The sequence below is a fragment of the Eleutherodactylus coqui genome, chromosome 1, assembly GCF_035609145.1.
Source record: "Eleutherodactylus coqui strain aEleCoq1 chromosome 1, aEleCoq1.hap1, whole genome shotgun sequence".
Classification (NCBI taxonomy): Eukaryota; Metazoa; Chordata; class Amphibia; order Anura; family Eleutherodactylidae; genus Eleutherodactylus; species Eleutherodactylus coqui.
In genome coordinates, this window is record NC_089837.1 from 436,896,265 (window position 1) to 436,918,763 (window position 22,499).

General features: G+C 40.9%; 1 protein-coding gene across 1 annotated transcript in view; it reads left to right on the forward strand.

The window, feature by feature from the left end:
• Positions 1-20,461, forward strand: part of FGF9 (fibroblast growth factor 9) — a 51,561-nt gene extending 31,100 nt beyond the window's left edge. The window contains exons 2-3 of the mRNA XM_066582211.1: positions 6,101-6,204; positions 17,405-20,461. Coding sequence (XP_066438308.1) covers positions 6,101-6,204; positions 17,405-17,650 — 350 coding nt within the window. The 3' untranslated portion in view covers positions 17,651-20,461. The remainder of the gene's footprint in view (positions 1-6,100; positions 6,205-17,404) is intronic.
• Positions 20,462-22,499: the final 2,038 nt, after the last annotated feature.

Below are 22,499 nucleotides of genomic sequence, written 5' to 3' on the forward strand. Positions count from 1 at the left end.
CACAGCACCGTACATTGTATAGCTCCTATGCCTGGGTATTGCAGCTTAATCCCATTCAATTGAATCTGACCACTCTGCTCTCAAGCCATGTGGCTGATGAGCACAATATCCCATGCCAGGGATATCACGACCTGGCCCACTGTCAGTGCAGAGGGGCTTAACATTGTCATAGGTGACGGGAGTGGAGGTGCCATAGCTGGCTTTCGCTACCATTGAAATTGGTGTGAGCTGAAGCGGCTATTACATGTCCACTTCCGGCCGCGGTGTTGGAGGTGGAAGTACCAGAAGCGTAATAGCCCGCGTTGGCTCCCAATGGGAGTGAAGCCAGCTATGGCACTTCCACTCCCGTCGCCAATGGTGACGTCTGGGCCCGCTGCACCGACAGCGGGCCGGGCGATCAAATCATCACCAGGGATTAACTATTGATGACCTTGCGTTTTCAAGACAAAATTCTGTCCTGGGCCTGGAGGAGGAGGAAGATACATTGCTTGTAGTTGTGTTCTTTTCTATCATCTCTCCCACCCACCAGTTTCGAGTCCCATTTTTGCCATCTAAGATGGCTGACACAATCTTCAATTTATCTAATTCCCCACACGCCGTACACTGGTAGCATTAGACTACCAATGCACTATAACTGTGTTCTAATTGACCTGAGTTGCTCATGTCATTCACACTGGCCAATCAGTGCACTGCACAGTGTAGCTGCAGGTAATTTCCCCCCCTCCCTTGCGGTTCTACGACAGAATTGCATCCTGAATTGGGAGGGACTCTTTAAAAATATGTTCCAACCCCTACAGATATGTTTCATCTGCTGCTATATGTTTGTGTCCTCCATAGTGACATCGCTAATGTGTTAACTTGTCCATGCATGAAACGTCCTCTCCTTCCAGTGATGTATTATAAGAACAGTATTGATATTTAGTGATTTTTTTTTTTTTTTTTTTTTAAAGCACAATTGCATTACTTTTATTTTAAACTGTTTCCACTGATCACATATGGTCATAAGTGACTAATCATGGGATCCCCAACAGTAGAAACCTGCTTGTACCACTGCATCTCCAAATAATACTACTAGAAAGTCCTACTAGTAAGTGCTAGTTCTTTATACTATTGATTACTGTGTGTTCCTCTCAAATCCACTCTTCTGCATGTCCTGATGCCTCATTTCCCCTAGCTGTTGATAACTCCCTGTATCGGTGACCACTTTATCTATATACTGTATGTACCAGACACTCTACCTGTGGTCATTGGTGGTTGTTCTGCGCAGGGGATTCTGGATGTGCAGACTCCATCCATGAATATTGAAATGGTGTCTATTCATTGATTTATATGGGGGACAGGAGATGACTTCGGTAAGAAGAATTGCTAGACGAGAAAAAATAAAGCAGGCATGCGACATAGAGTTTAGGAGTTTTGCATTTTGGGGAAAACTCAGAATTTTGCTTCTTAGAAAGACACCACTGCAGTTTTTAATGCAGTTTTTTGACCAAATTCCAGAAGTGGATCTAGCAGGAAGGATGCGTAGAAGTCTGTTTTGCTTTTGACTCCATTTCTGGTTTTGGTTTAAAAAAAAAAACAAAAAAAAAAACACTATGAAAAACTGCAGCATTTTTCCAAAAACTGCAGTGTGTTAATCTACCCTAAAAGGTATTTTCTCAGTTGAACCCTCTGTATTGCGGTAGTATTTAAAAAAAAAAATTCATGGTGAGATGATTGTAAGTGCAGCCACTAAAACTTGTATAGGTCAGCTGTTATCATTGAAGTGCACCTCTGGCGCAACATTGTGCCAAGTTCTGCTGATCAAGAGCCATCCTATGCAAGAATAAGGCTTGCTATTTGGCTCTTGAGATGTAAATTGGGTAGCAGTCAAATCAGCAATTCTTTATATAAACTTCAGATTATGAGATTGTTTTCGACCTTAAGAGAGGAGGAGAAAAGAAGTGCTGCATTTTTTTGTATCTTGTATTGTTAGATTGTGCATGACTGTATATGTATGTAATACTTCCAGTCAATACTGTCTAAGTACTGATTAGTTAAAGCAACCCTTATTTCGGGACAATATTCTGTCCAAAACCAGAGGAGCGGGGGTTATGTTATCTCCACTTCTTGTTCTCTGCCATCCATATTCTCCATTCAGTTCCAGGTCCTGTTTTCTGCCATCTAAAATGACCTACACAATTTTCAGACTACCTAATCCCAACAGTGTATTGGTAATATTAGACTGCTAATGGACTATACCTGCTCTCTGATTGTTATAAAGATTCTTAAAGGGGTTGTCCATGTTGTAGTTCCTCTGTAAAATCCTTTCCCCATTAACTAACATAATAATTAGTCGTATGCTTACTTTTTCCCGCCATGTCCCTTGGTCCTGCTTGGTCAACCGCTCCTTGTCCCACCTGGTTTATAGTACATCACAGATGCTGCAGCCAATGACAAAGCGCAGAGATCGATTGCTGAGTTCTGTCACTGGCTGCAGCGCCTGTGATGTCCTATAAAAAAAAGTCTATAAGTGTGACGTCCGAGGAAAGACTGGGAGCAGAGGCAAAGGACACAGCGGGGAGCAGGAAAAGGTGACTATAAGGCTGCCTGAACACGGACGGGTAGGATTCCGCATGCAAAATCCTGTAACGGAATACGGCCCTGACCGTGGCCGGTGACCCTGCGTTCCTGTCATTCTTCGACTTCTCTGTACTGCCGATGGTCCACATGGCTCGCTGCCTGATATGCGCAGTACAGGTTTTTTCTTTTTTAACTCCTGCTTTTCCAGAATCATCACCTAGTGATGACACAGAATCCGGGACCTTAACGCAAAGTCAAGTGCGGAATGGACTCTGGTCAGACTGCTTTCCACGCGTGTGCATGATGAATCACTTTTCTATAGCATGCTATGAACGGTATTTGCTGTGGAATATGGAGGCGGACACGGACTTTAAAAAAAAAAAAGAAGAAATGAATTGTAAACTCGTGCAGTTGGAAGGTTGTCTGGTACTTTTTTTAAATTTTTTTTAATGGATGATTGGTGGGGGTCCATGCCAATCATCCATTGATGACCTGTCCCGAGGTCAGCGATAGAAAAAAAAAATTAAAAACCTCAGACAACCAATTATTAAGGCCAACCTGTATGTATAATATTTTTCGCTTTATAAGACACACTTTTTTTTTTCTTCCTTGCAGCGGCCTGTGTTCACTCGGTCACACGTCCAGCCAGGTCCGCTTCACAGCAGGGAAGGAGCAGTTCTTTCTCCTCTCCCGCTAGCACTCACGACCACCTCTGATTGGTGGTGAGCGCCGGCGGGAATTGCTGCTTCCCCCCCCCCACCTACACCAATCAGCTACCTTCTGCTGTACATGGGCGCCGATGTTACAGGGCTCTGCTGCTCCTGCTGTGGAAGAGAAAGGAAAGGAGTTATAGTGTCCCTCCGTTGTCCGGTACTATCCCCTGCACTGTCATCCAAAGTCCCTGGGTGTGTTCAAAATATTTTTCCCTACTTTCCTCCTAGGTGCGTCTTAGGCCGATCTCATGCAGGCTCTTTTTTTTCCGCATTTACAACGCAGCGGTATAACGCTGCCATAGATTTCAATGGGAGCCTCACAGACATGCGATTTTTGAGCTGAGTCTATTTTTTGCGTTTAGCGCACCTCATCAATGATGAGGTGTGCTAAACCCCGAAAGTGAAATCGCGGCAAGACACAGCAATAGAAATTGTGATGCTTTGCCGCACTGCTGTGTGAGAGTAGCCTTATCAGGTGTGTATTTTATAAAGCAAAAAATACAGTATGAATGTGTATGTAAAATATATTTTTTAATGGGCATGTTGGGACTTGTTGTTCCAGGAGGGTGAGGATGCCTTCCTTGGATTTCAGAATCTCAGTCCAATTGTGTTTCCAGGACATGAAACGAATTCCGTTGCATTAATGTATTATGTGCTAATTCACTGGGATTAAAAATAGAAGCGTTTTTAGTGCACAGTCACAACATGATGTAAGGAGGGATCTCAGGGATGGGTGCAGTATGCTGCCGGCTTTATTGCTGTGACACTATCCTGCTATCTGCAATGCATCATTCTCATAGTGTCTTTGGGGAAAAAAAATTACCTCCTCTTTATAACCTATATATAAAGCTCGAAATTTGTGCAAATAGCTTGGAACTAGTATATGGTTACCAAATAGTGTTACAAGAGTTGGAATATCTATCTCTTAAAATGTTGCATTCTTTTCTTCTTCTCCATTTATTGCAGGTCATTGTTCTCTTTTCCGTCTTCTGCTACTTTTTACACCCTTGTGTTCTTCTATTCCTCTCTCACCTGTATTAAATGTTCCATATAAACAGAAACCAGAATAGATCTTAAGGTTCATTTCCATGGAAGATAGACAGCAGATTCTATGGGTGAGACTGGGAAGTGGCTGCTTTACATGACAAAGGCAGTCTGATGGATATTAGTTTGACAGAGGAAGCAGTTTTATGGCTCAGAGGATGAAGGCTTAAAAGGGAAATAGGCGAGTGGGCTAGGTGTAAGGTGGCAGCATGATTAGGGGTTATTTAAAGAGTAGACAGACTCTCTAATATAACTAAAGAAAATGCCCTTATTTGTCCTAACCTTCAAATTAAATGTGTAATGATAGAATATTGATTTAAGGGATGTGATTGACTTGTATAGCGACAACACAACTGATGCCTGCGCAGTAGACCTGTTGTGTTAGAATTACTTTGAGGAACTTGGCAACGTTCGTTATGATTGGTGTCCGTCATGCAGTAAACTGGTGCAAAGTTGGGTAAATTACATGATAAATCTTCATGACCGCAATACTAAGTTAGACTATGGCAGGAAGTACATATATATGTGGGGCACTGGTGTAACTATAGGGAATGTGGTTGCACCTGGGCCCAGGAGCCTTAGGGGGCCCATAAGGCCTCTCTTCTCCATATAGGGAGCCTAGTACTATGAATAAAGCATTATAGTTGGGGGCCCCGTTACAGGTTTTGCATTGGGGCCCAGGCGCTTCAAGTTACATCTCTGCATTAAGGGGTTAAGAGAAGTTGGGGGAGCCCCAAGATAAACCTTTGCACCCAGGCCCATGAGCCTTTAGCTACACCCCTGATGTGGGGTATTGTGTTTTCCATAGCATAATTTAATGTTGTATAGCAAGACTACTGTTTTTAGCTGTAGCAGGGGTTGTATGAGATTAAAGAAACCAGGACACTCTTGCACAAAGCACTTTTGTAGGACTAAGATATTGATGGCTTATCCTCATGATAGGTCATCAACCGTTGACTGTGGGGCCCGCCACTTGTGATTACTGCTGATCAGTTGCCTGAAAAGACCACAACACTCCTTGGTATCATCTTTTGCATGTGATGTTGTGTTAATCGACCATATGGCCTGAGAGCAGCTCGCTCAGATTCAAGTGAATGGGATGGAGTTGCAGTACCCAGGCATAGGCGCTATGTAATGTATGAATGGCCAAAGTGCTCACTTAAGTGCCGCTGTCACTTCCATCAGCTGATTGTCATGGATCCATAGTGGTGGAATTCCACTGATCAACTGTTGATGACCTATCTTGAGAGTAGGTTATTAATAGTTTAGTCTCCGAAAACCATAGGATAGGGGGTAACTTTATAATCAGTGGGGTCCAACCACTGGGAGCCACACGGATTCCGGTTGGGTACCTGAGTGAATAGAATGGAGGTTACATAGGCACACTGCTGCTTCATTCACTTCAGTAACCACCCTGGAGATTAACAAGTTCAAACACTTCAGCAGTCTGCGGCACTTGAAGAGAATGGAGCTGTGGCACACCTGCAAAACATCCACTCCATTCACTTGGGGACCGACCAGAATCTTGGATTGCCATGGATCATAACTTTATAACTTAGCAAAAACTCTAAGTAAATGGGGTTCAGCTGCAATACCACACGCACACATCCTAGAGAAAAGTGGTACTATACCCCCCGCCCCTTTTTCTTTTTCCTTTTTTCTCATTTTCCCTCTTTAAAGGCAGTACAGCTTTGCCCTCTGCACAAGTTGTTATAAATGCGACTAATTGTATTATTCTTTTATATTTACTAAACTGACCAATCCCTTGTGTTTTTGTTTTACAGGGATCCTGGAATTTATAAGTATAGCCGTGGGTCTAGTCAGCATTCGAGGTGTTGACAGTGGACTGTACCTAGGAATGAATGAGAGAGGGGAACTGTATGGGTCGGTAAGTTCTTAACCTTTTTCCACTATTTTCCACTTCCAAATTACATACACTATACCCATATGTCCTACACCTTTCTAATTATTCTTACTATGGGGGGGGGGGGGGAGTACCCATTGCAATGGACATGGCCGAATGTAACAATTAAATATTGTACGAATTGGTGAATGTTAACTGAAGTGATCAGCATCAATTTTTTTTTTTAAAGTAAAAATTACTGTAGACCTCCTGGAGAACCAAATGTTTTATGTGGATGACACTTTGTAATAAAAATTTTAAAATCACCAAAATCTATCAAAGTTTGTACCAGTTTTATTAGGTTTTCCTTCAGTGTGTAAATCGGATTATTTTTTTTTTTATTTCTTTGTTCATAAACTGAAAATTTTGGGCAGAATGGAAGTAAAATGATGCCTAAATTTAAGAGGGGGTTGTCACCAGATTGTGCTGTTGGATGAGTTAATGTGTGATAGATGTACAGAAGTCAGATGTGTGTTCAAAAACGAATTGAAACGCACAAGAATACACAGCATTGTAAGGAGACCACCATAAATCAAACCTGTCAGTCCCCCGCTGGTATTCCCCTGCATACAGATCTTCATTCATGTCCCTGATAATGTCCTAAGGGTGAGACCGCTTAAGGCCTGGTCAGAAAGGGAAGCAGAACTTGCATAATAAAGTAACCTGAGGGCTTTCAAAACAAAGTGTGTAAGGACAGCTCGACCCAGAACAACACAGAGCATTTAAGTAATACGCATCTGACATAACCTTTCTGTCAGAGGACACCCTGAGAGATCACACAGGCCTGCAGAAAAGGATTTGCAAACCTAGCACTCTCTAGCCATCCCTTTATTGAATGGCCATGAATCCACAATTTCCAGGAAAACTAGGACATAGACCTCTCCAAAGAACAAGAATATATAGTAATTGAAGGAGGGAGCTATGTCCTTTAGGTACATCGATGATGTATTTTTCCTAGTTGAAGTTTAGCCTTGGAACAAAAATACCTTTCTGAATATCCAAGCCAATGATCATCATTTTACAATATCTCAAGTAGGTTTTCAATGCTGTTTTTATACTGAAGCCAACATAGTAATCGGCTTATTGCAAGTCCAGTATTCAAAATACTGCTTTATTAGCAGTTGGAGTCGGGAATCCTCCATGGCCACAGATTTGCTGTTACAAATTGGTTATTGACATGTGATACATGGATAGGCAGCATCCACTAGAGTAAGAGTCGCTGTTTGCGGTGGTGCTCTTCTCTGGGTAATAGAGATGGGGGTTGTTAACCCCTTTAAGTCAGTGCTACATGGAAAAACAAAATGTAGTTCTAGGCCAAACATTATTGAGGCCTAATGCCATATTATGTAAATTGGAAGCGACTATTTGTAGCATACATACCACAAACCTTAATTACAAAATTCTCCATTCATTTAAAATGATTATATTACATTTAAGGCATAGCTTCCTTTTTGATGCTGCGACACAAAAGTGATGTTTACATAGCAGGGGATTGAATGTAATTCGTCCATGCATTACACGGACAGCCCATTGATTTCATTAGGTAGTGTGTAATACTTAGATTGGACTGTGGTGGCACTGCAGGAAAACGGAACACTCACTGTTGGTTTTTCCTGCAGATTACAACTGATCACTTGGGACTCTTTCCACTATTTTAAGCATGTTAATTCCAAACCACATTTATAATTATCAAGTTCCATCTCTGTTGGCACTGAATAAACATTACGTACTGTTTATTGATCTCCAATCTTATAACTGATAATCAAGCATGTTTCCACATCTTTTTCAATAGGAGCCTATAAATTTGAGCATGTGCATCCACACAAGTGGTTTGTGTGAACTTGTACCAGAGAACAGTAGTTTTCACATATCTATGGGAATACTCAACCAATCACTTTGATTCTGCTATGCAAATTGTGTGAATGCAGCATTGTCAAACAATGAGGAATACACACTGTAGGTGTTACCTACTACAAAGGACAGTTAACACATTTGTGTTTAAGGTACTGATGGCGAACTGATTGCAATGCATAGTCCAATTTCCTGCTACAGTACTTTGCATGTCTACAGGTTGGTGTGATAGGAGGTATGTTTTTTTTTTTTTTGCATGGGTTGGAATTTTAATGGTTTGGTGTATTGGGGATGTTTTTTTCTTTTACAAAGTATCTCCCTGATTAGCCTTGCTGCTTTGTTCAGCATTGGGACCATGGGTTTGAATCCAACCAAGGCAAACTCTCCATGCTCACATAGGTTACCAAGGTACATTAAAGTCCTTTAACTTGGCCTGATGACTAGGCAACAACGTTCCTACGAAAGTTCATGTGCTTGATCGTCAGACCATGCAAAGGGGTTGCCAGTCATTCGTTGGGTAAAAACATCTTTTATACAACACAAAAAACCCCTAAAGCCTCATTGTCTGAACAGGGAATATATTACTGACTGTGATGAAACTTTATGATAGTTCATTCCCTAAGGCCTCATGTCCACGGGGAAAATCGGGCCCGCTACGGATTCTACATGTAGAATCTGCAGCGGGTCCCTCCTGCCCCGCAGACATGAGCGCTGAAAAGAAGAATTTAAAAGAATTTACCTATCCGTAGCGGTCGGGGAAGGTCAGCTGTTCCTCACGGCTGGATCTTCTTTTTCGGCCGGCGGATGAATTCGTCACGCAGGCGGCACGTCGCCGGCACATCGTCGACGTGCCGCGCGCATGCGCCGGGCACATCCGCCGAGCCGAAGCAAGAAAGATGCGGCCGTGAGGAAGAGAAGACCTTCCCGGGCCGCTCCGGATGGGTAAATACTTTTAAATTCCTATTTTAGGTCTCCCGCGGATCCGGACGGCTTCCATAGGCTTCAATAGAAGCCCGCGGGAGCCGTCCATGCGGGAGACCCGCACGAAAATGGAGCATGGTCCAGATTTTTTCATGCTCCATTTTTTTTAAAATCCCTTTTATTGACCATCCGCGGGTATTTATCTACCCCGCGGGTGGTCAATGCATCCCTATGGGATGCGGATCCGCATGCGGGAGATCCGCTGCGGATCTTAAATCATATTTTGCCCGTGGACATGAGGCCTAAGGATCTGAAGCAACCTGTGTAAAGGCCCATTAGACGAGCCATCGATTGTCTTCTGAATCAAATTGTTTCATGTAAAAGGTCCCTTGGGGCTCACTAAATTCACCTACTAGTATGTTTTTGGAGTGTAGGAGAACACCGGAGTTCCTGGAAGAAACCCATGTAAATGTAGTGAGACCAGTATTAGTAGGCCCTGCTATCTCAGGCTCACTGGACCAGGTCAGGTTAATAGCCTCTAGCTCATATTTACCTCTGTTAAATGGTACTGGTCCTTTCTCCTTAACTGCCATAGATGTCACATTTAGATCAGGACCAGGTTTAGGCCAAACTAGGTCAGTGGATGGCCAAGTGAGGAAGAGAGCCCAGCCATAAGGGGTACACCGGAGAGTCCAGGGAATAGTTTGTGAAGACGTACTGGTAACTGATGAGCCTTTTAACTCTCGTTAAGTTTTTGCTCTGGGTATATCGTGAAGACCGGAACAGAGTTGCTGGCGATGGTTACAATTAGAGATGAGCAAACGTACTCGGTAAGGCCGATTTCGCAATCGAGCACCGTAATTTTCGAGTACTTCACTACTCGGGTGAAAAGTACTCGGGGGCGCTGTGGGGCGGAGCGTGGCGTGGTGGAGTGGGGGCTAGCAGCGCGGAACAGGTGGGAGCTCTCTCTCTCTCCCTCTCCCCCCCCACTCCCCTCTGCAACCCCCCGCTCACCCACAGCGCCCCCGAGTACTTTTCACCCGAGTAGTGAAGTACTCGAAAATCGCGGTGCTCGATTGCGAAATCAGCCTTACCGAGTACGTTCGCTCATCTCTAGTTACAATGTTTTATACAAGAGAGTCTGTTTAGCCAAATTAGCTATAAATGTCCTTTGCTTCCTCTTACAGTGGCCAGTGATCTGTGAGACCATGTACCGCAGACGCTACATAGCTTTTCTCCCGGGAAGATGCTCCACGATGCAACTTCCGTCTTACTCGCTTCCCCCTGCCCGTTTTGCCCAAACGCTCCATTGTCTCATTCCTCTGCTTCTTCCTTCTCTTAAAGACACAAACCCTGCACATGTTGTATAGTAACAAAGACTGTATAAGATAATGTGAACTCCACCTCCCTACACAAACATGGGGAGAACATACAAACTCCATGCAGATGTTCTTCTTGGTCAGACTTTGAACCTAGGACCCCAGCACTGCAAGGCACAACAGTGCTAAGCACTGAGCCACCGTGCTGCTAAAAGTAGAGATTTAATTCTGTTCTCTCTGGCTCTGTTTGGCCATTCAGATGAGTGGCAACCACATAGACCGTGTTTGCAAGATTAAAAGTTCTTTTTGATTGCCTCTGGCTAAGAGGGAAGTGGAAGGCCATCTATATGACTTCCATATACTTTAATAGGACTTATGGGAAGTGGTTGTCTTCATGAGACAAGCTCTTTTAAGCAGTTATGAACATTTACATCTGAAAACCCCAGAAGCCCAAACACAGGTAGCTTTTCATAGGACGCCCAAGCTTAAACTGCCCAAACACATTAGATGCCCGTAGGCTGAACACTGATTTGGCTGACTGTTACCCCATACACATGTAAGCTTGGCTCGGCCGAGCATGCATGAGTTTTGAATGAGTAGCTGTTTATCTCCTGAGAATAAAAAGATCAGGCAGCTGCAATCCAATTGTCCGATTGTTATCTCCCCCAACGTCTGCCTAGTGGAAAGTCAGGTGGCTACTATACATATTAGATTGTTGGTCCTACCCAGATCAAGTTCTGATGATATACCTCTAGTGTGTAGTCAACCACCACATAGATGTGACATAGATAAGAGTTCAGACAATCTATATTTAATGTTTCTGACCACCCGTGCTCCATAATCTCAAGTATATTTTAGTATCTTGATCATAAATAACAAGACCATCTCAGAATATGTACATAATAGAACCATTACCCACATGCGTACTCAATCTTCTCATATTATCTACTATTCTGCTATACAGCCTAGCCTTATATACAGTGCTGTATGGCATCTTGGTAGTAGAGTCTTTGTTCCAGGCCCAGGAGTTTCAAGTTACTTATCTGCTGATAGATTTTTCTCAATGTTCCATAAACCTAAATTGCTTAATAGCTGTGAATGCAGTTAACCTTAATAGCAAGTCTGTACTTTTCAGTAATTCACTTTATTTTCTAAACTATAACAAAAGAAACAAAAATGTTAGAGGCATAAAGTTGGCAAAAACAGAGATTTGACAACAATGGGTATGAAAGGAGCGCTATGCTGGTAAATCATTTGACATTAGGGATCTGTCAATATTTCTAGTCTAGGAAGAGGCCTAGTAATTTCAAGCATCTCTTCAATGTTCCAGTTTCTAAACAATGACTACATTGTGACTCGGGATAGAAAATTAAACATTCCATTGTGTTAGCCGGCAAAGTTCTACTTGTCACAAAATGCAAAAAAAGTATATAAATACATTTTTCTTTTCCCACCCATGTGTTTATAACTCTAGAACTGCCAACAACCACAGAATCTATAAAACACATTGTTCGAATAAAGGGACTGCAAAATAAAGTGGATTTAGTAATGCATATAACTCTGTTTTACGCCTCCTATTTCTGGTTTGTGGAGGGATTTTCAGAGCGTTTGTTTGAATGTATTTATTTGAAACTAACACAAACTACATTTTCACCACAGTTATTTTTGACATGGTTGAATAAGTTCATGTCGCCCACAACGTTTAAGGGCCGTTTTCACGGGACGATTGTCGCTCAAAATTGATTAAAACGAACACAATTGAGCAATCATCCCGTGTAGATGCAAAAAAAAAATCACTTCTCGTTATCGCTGGCTTTCAGTCAACATAAAAATATCGCTAGATCGCAAGATTCTCGCAGAGTGTAAACGCTCCACGCTTAGCGCTTCATGTAGAAAGTGAAGCGCTGAGCGAGAAGCCTGCGATCCAGTGGTGAACTCTGCCTGTCTAAACACTCTGCACGAGTGCTAACTATCTTAGCGATGATGTCGATGCTCGTGCAGTTGTTTAGAAGACTGTCGTCCCATTTAAATGGGACATTAGATTTTGGATACCATTTCCTTAGTATTCCCTATCCTGTCCCACTGGTCCTAAATGGTCCTGAGAGCATGTAGTGTTAGGGCATGATATTAGATTCACACCAGTATAATATAGATTAGCTTATGCACTTGTATTATGACCTAAAACCCTTGCCCTATTGCGGATTTAGTGACCTGGACTAACGGCATCACCAATGCTCTGACTGAGCCTGGTGGCGCTATTTGCTGCTTCTACATCCCTGGCCAATTGCATCTTAACATAACTGTCAAGATTTCACAGTCCCTGCAGTAAAAGGTGGTGACCACAAAACATGGCAGAAGTTCAACAAGAAATAGTGGCCCAACACTAAATGGGGCATTCAAGTTACGGGATGGGGGAAAACTGATCAGTGGGTGTCCAACTGCAGGGACCCCCACTCATCCCGACAATGATGGGCTCCAGGTTTCCCTGTCCACCTCACTGTTGAATGGCTTCTCACACCCGCAGTGACGTCTTTGAATGAAAAACGGGCCATGCTTGCATAGACGCCACTCTATTAATTTCATTGCGGCTGACAGAAGCAGTCAAGCGCTTTGTACTCCGCAGTCCCATTGGAAATGAATGGAGTGACCCTGCCCAACTTGTTGTCCATTCAATCTTCTCACTGTTGAGGCTACAGTGTAAAGGACAGGGAAAATGGGGTCTCTGGATGGGGGGGGGGGGGGGGTGCTAGCTGTCTGACACCCACTGATCTATCAGTTTTCGCCCTTCCAGTGGATAGGTAAAAACTTGAAAAAATGTGCCGTAAGCGGAATACCCCTTTAACCATCCCAGTCATGGTCACTAGGATCTTGTGGTCCATAATACAATCCGGGGCATAGCTGTAGGGAAATTTTAAGGTAGTGCTAGCATTAGGGCTTGTTGCCTAAGGGGGGCAAAGGCTTCTCTCTTGCATAACAGATTTTTGCATTGGGGCTCAGGAGTTTAGTTACACCTCTGTGAACAATTCCAGTTATGTTAATTTAGGCAATAGCTACTTATGCAATCCTCTTACTTTGTCTGTAAAGTAACGGGCATTTCTCAGTGCGATTATTAACCGGCCTTGTGAAATAAAATCTTGTACTGTTTATATAACAGAATTTTTATATTTCTTTTGTGGTTTATAAAGTGGGGTGGGGGAACGGGCTCTTTGTTTGCCTTCCAAGCTCTGTACATGTCACTCCCAGTTAAGAGATTCCTCTGGTGATCTTAAATAATGCATTTTACCATCCATGCAGATAAATAATTAAAAGTCTGAAATAGCCCACTGATCAGTACATATTCTAAAAGCCTTAGGAGCACCAATCATTAAAGATCCCATACAGCATATGTACTGCCTCCCAAAATGTAAATATAGATGTTCTGGATAAAACGATCATTTTATCCATGATTAATTTATTATTGAGGGGGGCAGTGTTTGCAAAGAGCTCAGATGGAGTCTTTCATGAGGAAATTATAGCTTTAAACGGTGCATAGTAGTCAAGGTGTCTCCAAGGCTAACCCTGTCTGGAGTACGATGATTTTGAAAAAAAATTTTTGTGGGACATTCATACAGCTTGAGATACAACAAATACAATTATTTTATAATATTATTAAATGAATGCATTACTTTAGCCTGAATCTGATTCATAATAGAACCTGTTATGTATACACAGTAGCAGTATAATAGTAGAGCTATTGGATGGTCCTAAAAAGTCCTAACCGAATGGTTATCGATCAACAAACCGTTCAAACGGGCAAAAATCAGCGTAAGCACAGCCAGTGATCAAATCACAAATGGTTTGCTTTTCGTTCTTCGTTAATTTTTATGCCTGCATACAATAATCGTTGGCTCGTACACTAATCGTTTGGTTTAAGTACTGATCGTGCAGGCGTTCTCATTCGACTGAATGATTTCTCATTTGAAGGGGCCAACAATGTAAACTGACTGCACAAGCGAACTCTGATATCGCTCGTTCAAATGATCAATCATTTGGGGTAAACAGGCCTTTAGGCTACTGATCCTCTAGAAAGCAAACCTAAAGTACAATATAATCTGCTGTTGAATGCCAGATTGAAGGACTTTTGGAGGGAAAGAGTGCTAGTGATGTTATATAATACATAATGGCAATGATAAAGCATAGCAGTATAGATGGGGAAATTAAATTTTTTTTTCGCAATCTTTTTATGAGAATATTGTCAAAGTGACAACCAAGTCGCAGATTTAGTGTTTGTTATCCCATAGTCACATAGAATGTTAGGCTGAAAGGAGACAATATAAATCTGGTTCAGCCTGGTTCCCCCCACGCACCCCCCACCTCACCTTGTTAATCCAGGGAAATGCAAAACTCCAATGAGGCAGAAACCAATTTAGCCCATTTGGACAAAATAATTCTTTCCTGACTCCATTATGGCAGTCAAAACAATCCCTGGATCAATGTTTGAAAGTTCCTACTTGACTCCAAGACCCAGAATGACAACCCCACTGGTTATTTAATGTCTATAATTTGTAATATCCTAGCACTCCAGAAAGGCATCTAGAACACCCTCTTGAACACCTCTGTTGATTTTTGCCATCACCGCGTCCTCGGGTAGAGAGTTTCTTAGTCTCACTGCTCTTACAGTAAAGAACCCCCTTCTGTATTGGTGATGAAACCTGCTTTCTTCTAGACATAGCGGATGCCCTCTTGTTACCGATGCAGTCCTTTGTATAAACAGCTCATGGGAGAGATTCTTGTATTGTCCCCTCATATATTTATACATCGTTATTTGGTCGCCCCTTAACCGTCTCTTTTCTAGGGTAATTAATCCTAGTTTTGATAGCCTCTCTGGGTATTCCAGTCCTCCCATTTAATTTATTAATTTAGTTGCCCTTCTTTGAACCCCCTCAAGCACTGTAACATCTTTCCTGAGCACCGGTGACCAGAACTGCACACAGTATTCCATGTGGGGCGTGACAAGTGCCTTAAATAGTAAAAGAATAATGTTCTTGTCCCTTGCCCCTATATCTCTTTTAATGCACCCCAAGACTGCATTAAAAGTAAGTAGTTTGATATATATATGTATATTTTTTTTATTTACTTCGGGCAACAATACGGTAAATCTTCCAAATTTACTTACAATCTCGCATTTTACAGAATTAGTCATATATTTATAGTTTTGCTACTTGTATTATATGGTTATATAGAAACAAGCAACTCTATCTTCCCAGTCATGAAATGGTTACTGCTCTGGTGAATGTATTGTCCTTTTTGCATTTTACGCAGTCCTGTTCAATATTTATTGACTGAAGACCCAGCTGCATGAATTGGAAGACTTGTGCTGAAGTGGTATAATTCTATGCAGTCACACGAATTCAAATAGGCACAGTTTAGAAGGGTAAAAAATTCTACACGGTCCCCAATTTAGGGGAACTTGATTTTTGTGATTATGGCAGGTCCATGGCAGTGTTAGTAACCTTGGCACAGTTCACCCCTCTCTTATCTCCGCATCTGTTTTGTAAACCAAACTGACTTCTATAATGTAAAGTATGCTGGTATTAAAAAGGGCTCTGTATAGAAGGCATCTTTTGAGCTTAAAAGGGTTGTACAGCATTAGCAAAACATGGCTACTTTCTTTCAAAAACCACATCACACCTGTCCAGTGGTTGTATGTAGCACTGCAGTTCAGCCCCATTCACTTCAGTGAAGCTCAGCTACAAGATGATGGGAATAATTTTTACAAGGAGTTCCTTTTCTCAATATAATGACATTATGGGAAATGGTTAAAAGGGTTTTCAATGAAAATACTATTGATGACCAAATCTCAGGATAGGTCCTCATTGGTTGATCGGTTGGAGTCTGATGCTTGTGGACCTGACCGATGGGTCATCCATAGTATTTTCATGGGAAAACTTTTAAATAGGTTTACCAAACAATTCTATGAATGTCTGATTTAGTGGGTGCCTGCTTACTTACACCTATGTCAGTGGCTAAAAGCGAAAAGTATGGGGCACCATCAGTCTTGCTCAGGTTCAATTGAGAGACAAGACTGGTCTTTTTTTAAAATATTTTCTTCTCCAAAGTTGTTAAATCCTGAAGGGTATTTCAGCTTTCTGCGCTTAGCTTGAAGACTAGTCATCAGATTATAGGCCGTATTACAATTCTGAAAGGCATTTTAAACATTTGCTATAGGTTATCTTTGGAAGACCCCTGTAGCTAAGGGGTGCAATTCTTAAAAATATTAGCAATGACTAATTGATGGCTCCAGTCGTGGAGCTTTAACTTTTAAATGTTTACCTCCTGTTTAACTGATGAAATAATATAAGGTAGCACTGACTTGGCAAAACCTTTTTCCCCATTAACTTTAACTTCTTGTGCTTTTTGTTCGTTTGTATGGGTGTCTTGATGTATGGCTTCTGACTCTAGAGGAAAATAGGTTAAATACATTGATAAAGTTCCACTTGGTAAGATTTGCCTTATTATATTTTCTTAGCTTAATTTTTGTACAGTTTTGTTGACTTGAGTGCACCAACTACAAACTAAGGGCTCCTTCCCAGCAACATGTGGGGAACACTTGTCCATGGAAGATTATTGGTCCATATAAGTTCTCCTCACTGTGGTTGTGCTGATGTGGAGGGATGTGGGAGTAAAGTCTTCTATTCTGGTGATTAGTGGGGTTAAATCATGTGGATCGCCACTGATCTATCAGCCATCAAATAGGTGATTTAATATTATTGGCTGGAATACTGTCTTAAGAAAAAGTGCTTGGAAATCTGGGACTTGATGATTATTGGAAATTGGTCATTGTTCAGTTGGCCATCCTGCATGGTTTTATTCCCAATGGATGAGAGAAGTATTGTGTTTATTGCACAAATCTTTCCAATATTGTTGAAAGATCTTGTGTAATTGAGTCTTGTTATATCCTCTCGAGCATTTGTTATCTCAATGCAATTCAAGCTTGATTCTTATGTCATGCTACATATGATCATTGCACCAACCAGAATAAAATCTGATAGATTTTGCCTGAAACTTCATATGAACATCAATATTGACTTTCTGTTCTGGTTTGTTTCTTCCAGGAGAAGTTGACCCAAGAGTGTGTATTTCGAGAGCAATTTGAAGAAAACTGGTACAACACGTATTCATCTAACCTCTATAAACATGTGGACACTGGACGTCGATACTATGTAGCATTGAATAAAGATGGGACTCCTAGAGAAGGGAATAGGACTAAACGGCATCAGAAATTTACACATTTTTTACCTAGACCTGTGGACCCATGGAAAGTTCCTGAACTTTATAAAGATATACTAAGCCAAAGTTGACAAAGACGTTTATTTCACTCGAGCCCTTAAAAAAAGAAAAAAACAAAAAAAGAAAAAAAAAAGAAAAAAAAGTAACCACTATATTAAATCAAAAAGGTTTCACCGATGGGTTCTTATTGGTTAGCTGGGTCATCACATCAGCTGCACTGTTGCCAAACTTTGTCGCATGCATAATATATGATGGAGGCTTGGATGGAACATGCTAATTCTGTTCTGCACTTAAAGGATTGTCCTCCTGGAGGAAAGGCTGTGCCCATGAGTGCTTGATCTATTCCAAGGCAAAGAGCTAAAAAAAAATATAGAAGCAAAGCAAGAAGGAATGAGGCCTGATGCATGCTGGGAAAATAGACATGCTTTTAAATTTTTGATCGCCCCTTAATTCATCATATATCAGCATAGCTGCCATACTTCGGTTCATCAAGATTTTTGGCTGAAGGCCTGCTCAAGTTGTACGCTCATTTACAAAGGCATGGATGGGTGCAGTCTTACTTTAAGAAAAAAAAAGACTTTTCAGATAATTGCTCATTGGGGTGCCATCCCAATAAGCATAAATCAAAGACCTCTTAGAAAAGAAAAAAAAATGGATGAAAAAAAGAAACAAAAATTTTAAAAAATACTATACAAAAACAAACTTAAATTTATTTATAGAAATTCCAAAGGCAACATTATATTTATTTTATATATTTATTTATTATATAGAGTTTATTTTTAATGAAATATGTACAGGCCAGATAGGCATTTTCGAAGCTTTAGGCTCTGTAAGCATTATCTGTTAAAGGCCATTATGAACCTGTGGTAAATTCATGCAAGTTTATTATTGAGGTGCATGGATTAAAATGGAAGAGAAAGATGGAAAAATTAATAATGACCCTCTAGGTGACAATCTACTTTTTCCCGTTACTCTGTTAAGTACAACCACCTTATGCAACATCATACTGAATTATTCAGAGACTGTAAATCAGCTGATCCATTGAATAATGCCATATAAGGGTTGTCTGGTAAAGACAACACATTTTTAGAAAAAAGAAAAACGACTTCTCTATCCCCCCAAACCCCAGCAATCAGTTGTTATTGTTGGAAGAAGTGATGGAAATTAATGCATTTTTCCTGTGGCAACCACTGGAGGAAAAATGTTGAATTATAGGCTGGTCAAATTTGTAGCACATCAAGTAAGAAAGGAAAAAGAGATAGGCAGAGTACCCCTAGGGGTAAAAAAACAACATAGCTTAGCAGGGGTACAGATGTAACATACAGGTGTGTTGTATTTGTGGGGGTCAACGCAGAATAGGTGGTCTTGGCCTAGTACCCTGGTCGGCCAAAAGTCATGTGAGCGTTGTACACTGATGTGAAGAAGGAGCTGAGGCATTGTTGCACCCTCTTGGCGTTGGGGACTTAAAGGAGAAGGGTAGATCGTTTTGATTAAAATACCAATTTATTTTGGACCAGATGGTCCATAATAAAGTGTCATTTTAATCAAAACAATCAGCTTTGCTCTTTCAAGCCGCCAACCCCAACAGGTTGCACCGGAGTCTTCGCTCCCTGAGACCTCTATTCACTTCAGATGTAATGCATAGATGTACCGAATCCACCAGAATAGGAGCCAATCTGGCAAGTAGAACCCCTCCTTCCCCTCCTTCCCCATGGAGTCCATAAGTGCAAATACTCTTTGGAGGCCAGTGATCTGCTGATTTCGAGTCTTGGAATAATTCTGTATGGTCTTCATGTTAATTTGTTGTATACATCATAGTCAAGCTGTGAGTTGTACGAATACTGTGCAAACCCAAGTCTGCACTTTTGTTTGTTTTTGGGCTTTTGATTTCCACTTTTTACTTTTTGAAGACTGGAATTATTTATTATATTTTTATTTTTTCGCTTCCAGCATAGAAATGCCTGTTTTGCATTGCAGGCCTACTCTGTGTTGAAAGCTTTACCTGTCAACCCTCTCGTATTCACTTTCACCACTGTTAAAATCTAATCCAAAAACATACCATGCTTCCAATTTTTATGCTGTAACCTTAAAGGATATGTCCTTTCCATTTGTTTCACCATCTTCAAACTTCTCTGCTGCTGAAAGGCACCTAAGGTTTACTATATATGCATATATATTATCTACCTGTTTATTACATATTATGGAACAGATGGTAAATTATTGTATTTTTTTTTTTGTTTTTTTTTAAATTTTTTTAGAAAATGTCCAGGAGCACGATATAATCTCATGTTTTGTCATAGTTAAAGGCTCTGTGCAGTAAAATACAATGTAGGTGCCTTTTTTTCACACAGCTGTGTAATAATGGCTACTGGGACTAATGGATGTAATACAGCAGCTGCCGATAGTCCCGTATGTTCGCTAATGCTTGAATAACGTGGTGGTTATTAATGCAAGACCCAGGTTAACAGGATAACTCTTGTACGTAAACATGTTTATATGTGCACACAATATCTTCTACCTGACAATACAGCCTTCCTAGGGGTCAATGTAACATCTGTCTATTGAAATTGCTTTCAGTGTGAACTGTCATAAAACATTAGCACCCTTTTTTTTTTTTTTTTTCTTTTCTGTTTTTTTTCTCCTTTTTTTTCCCCAATAACTTGCAAATCGAACCTAATAAATCTTTACAAATAATGACAAGGGGAAAAGTATTATACTTTCTTTTTATTTATTTTCTTTTTTTATTTTTATTTTTTACCTTTTTGGTTTTGTGCATCAAAAATTGTCTGCACATCACAAATTCTGGATCCTTCATAGGCAAGTTTGAAATGTGTGGTACATTTTGAAAAGATAAAAAAAAATTGTAATATTTTTTAAGCAATAAGCATAGAAATAAATATTTATTTAAAAGTCTTCTGAAATGTGTAATTGGACACAGAGGTATATTTTGTATTGTACCTGTTACATAAGCATTGCACTCTTACAGCTTCCAAAAACAAAGGAGGGCAAAACCCAATTTAGGTCCATGGCGTCCTATGTTGGGGACCCACTCCTTGCTACTGTATATCTTTTTGTATGCGGGAAACAAAAGTAGGATTGGATCTCGCTATAGAAGATCAGAAAGTAAGGGGGTATGGTGTCCAATACCATTTTCTAAAGAAGTGTTTTCTCTCTTATTTGTGCTGAGATCCAGTCCCCCCCCTCTCCCATCCCCCCACACTACCCACCCCCGCCGTAAAGAGTTTTTCTTCTATTCTAATATTGATGACTTACCCTCAGGACAGGCTATCAATATCTAACTGATGGGCTGCTAGGGATCCCCATGATCAGCTGATTGAAGAGGCACTGCATTTGCTTGGCTGCTGTCAGGCCATGTGACCAACGAACAGCTGATCAGTGGGGGTTCTGCGCAGCAGACTCCCACCGATCTGATATTGATAATCTATTCTGCTCAGCAATTTCAGAGTTCCGAAATACCTATTTAATGGAGAGCAGATCTTCAAAGGGTAAAAAAAAAACAACAACAACAAAAAAAAAACACTTCTGTAACAAAAGTCTGATAATGGATGAAACAGTGAAGTTGCCATATCTTTTGGTGCACCATTGGCCTCATTATCTAGTCAAATTAGATCATCCAAGGTTTTGTCAAACTTTTTTAATGAGAATTGTAGTGTAACTTCAAGGCCCCCCCCCCCCCAAAAAAAAAAAAATCTGTCATTTTTAGCCTGAAAATGTAAGCAAATTAACACATATGTACATCAGCCTAAGCAAATTATGCACTGAGGTTCCTGGGACTAATACATTACTCTCAGTTAGTGGTACTTCAATGCGTCAGATTTAAGCCTACGTCAGCAATGACGTAGTGTAGGTTTCTATTATGTACAGTTTCTGGTGTATATCGTAGTAAATGTATGTGCCACATGCAGCCACGGCCCGTACTGCTAGGTACCTTTTCAAAGAGTGGTTGGGCCCAATGTAAAAACCTGTAAGTTTGCAATTGTGGAGTACAAGAATGATATACCCCATTGCGTTTGACAGTACACATAGCACTGCATGCAGCACTATTTTTCCCATCTAACAATGGCCAGTTTAGCATAACCCAACGGACTTGATCAGCCAATGAAGGTATACGGGCTCCGCTGTGATCTGTTGTGTGACTGATTCTTCACAGCAGTGTAGTTTTCCTTATAAGCAGAAGCCACAAGGCAGATTTAAAGAAAGTCTTACACAATTCACTTGTTACTCATTGAATAATATCAACTGTGGCAAACTAGATGATTGATGCCTTGGCCCATCATCCTTAAAATCCCTTGCATGAAGTGTGCTAAAGAACTCTCCCCATCCAAAAAAATAAATTCCGTTTTTTTTAACATTAAACCAGCCACCACTGATTTGAGAAGATCATTCATTCTGTTACTACAAACGTGCAAAAGTGTCACAAAGTCTGCCTGTATGGGGAAAAAAGGCACATGGGTAAGCAAAGAAAGTTGAGCTGATCCAAATTACTCACCACTCAACAAAAAAAAGTTGACCTCCTCATCACAGGTATCCTTTTGAGGCGTAACTCCTAAGCACCAATACACAATCTATAACAGCATAGGGGTCTTCATGAAGCCTGTAAACAAGGACATTTTAATGAGTCCATCTTCATCTTTTCCTCATGCCTCAATATACTTTGAGATCTGCGTCATGAGATGGCGAGCTTTGAAACTACAAAAGCATGACATTGCGATACTCTGTCTACGCCTCAAATTTGTATTGAGAGAAATGGGAGCCCTTAGCATAATTTGGGAAAGTTAAGGGTGGACATATCTGTGCATATCAGAACATGGAATATATATATATATAATGTATTAGTCTTAGGGAATGATATCCTTACATTTATAGAGTGGAATCTTTCATGACGTTTGATACTTTATT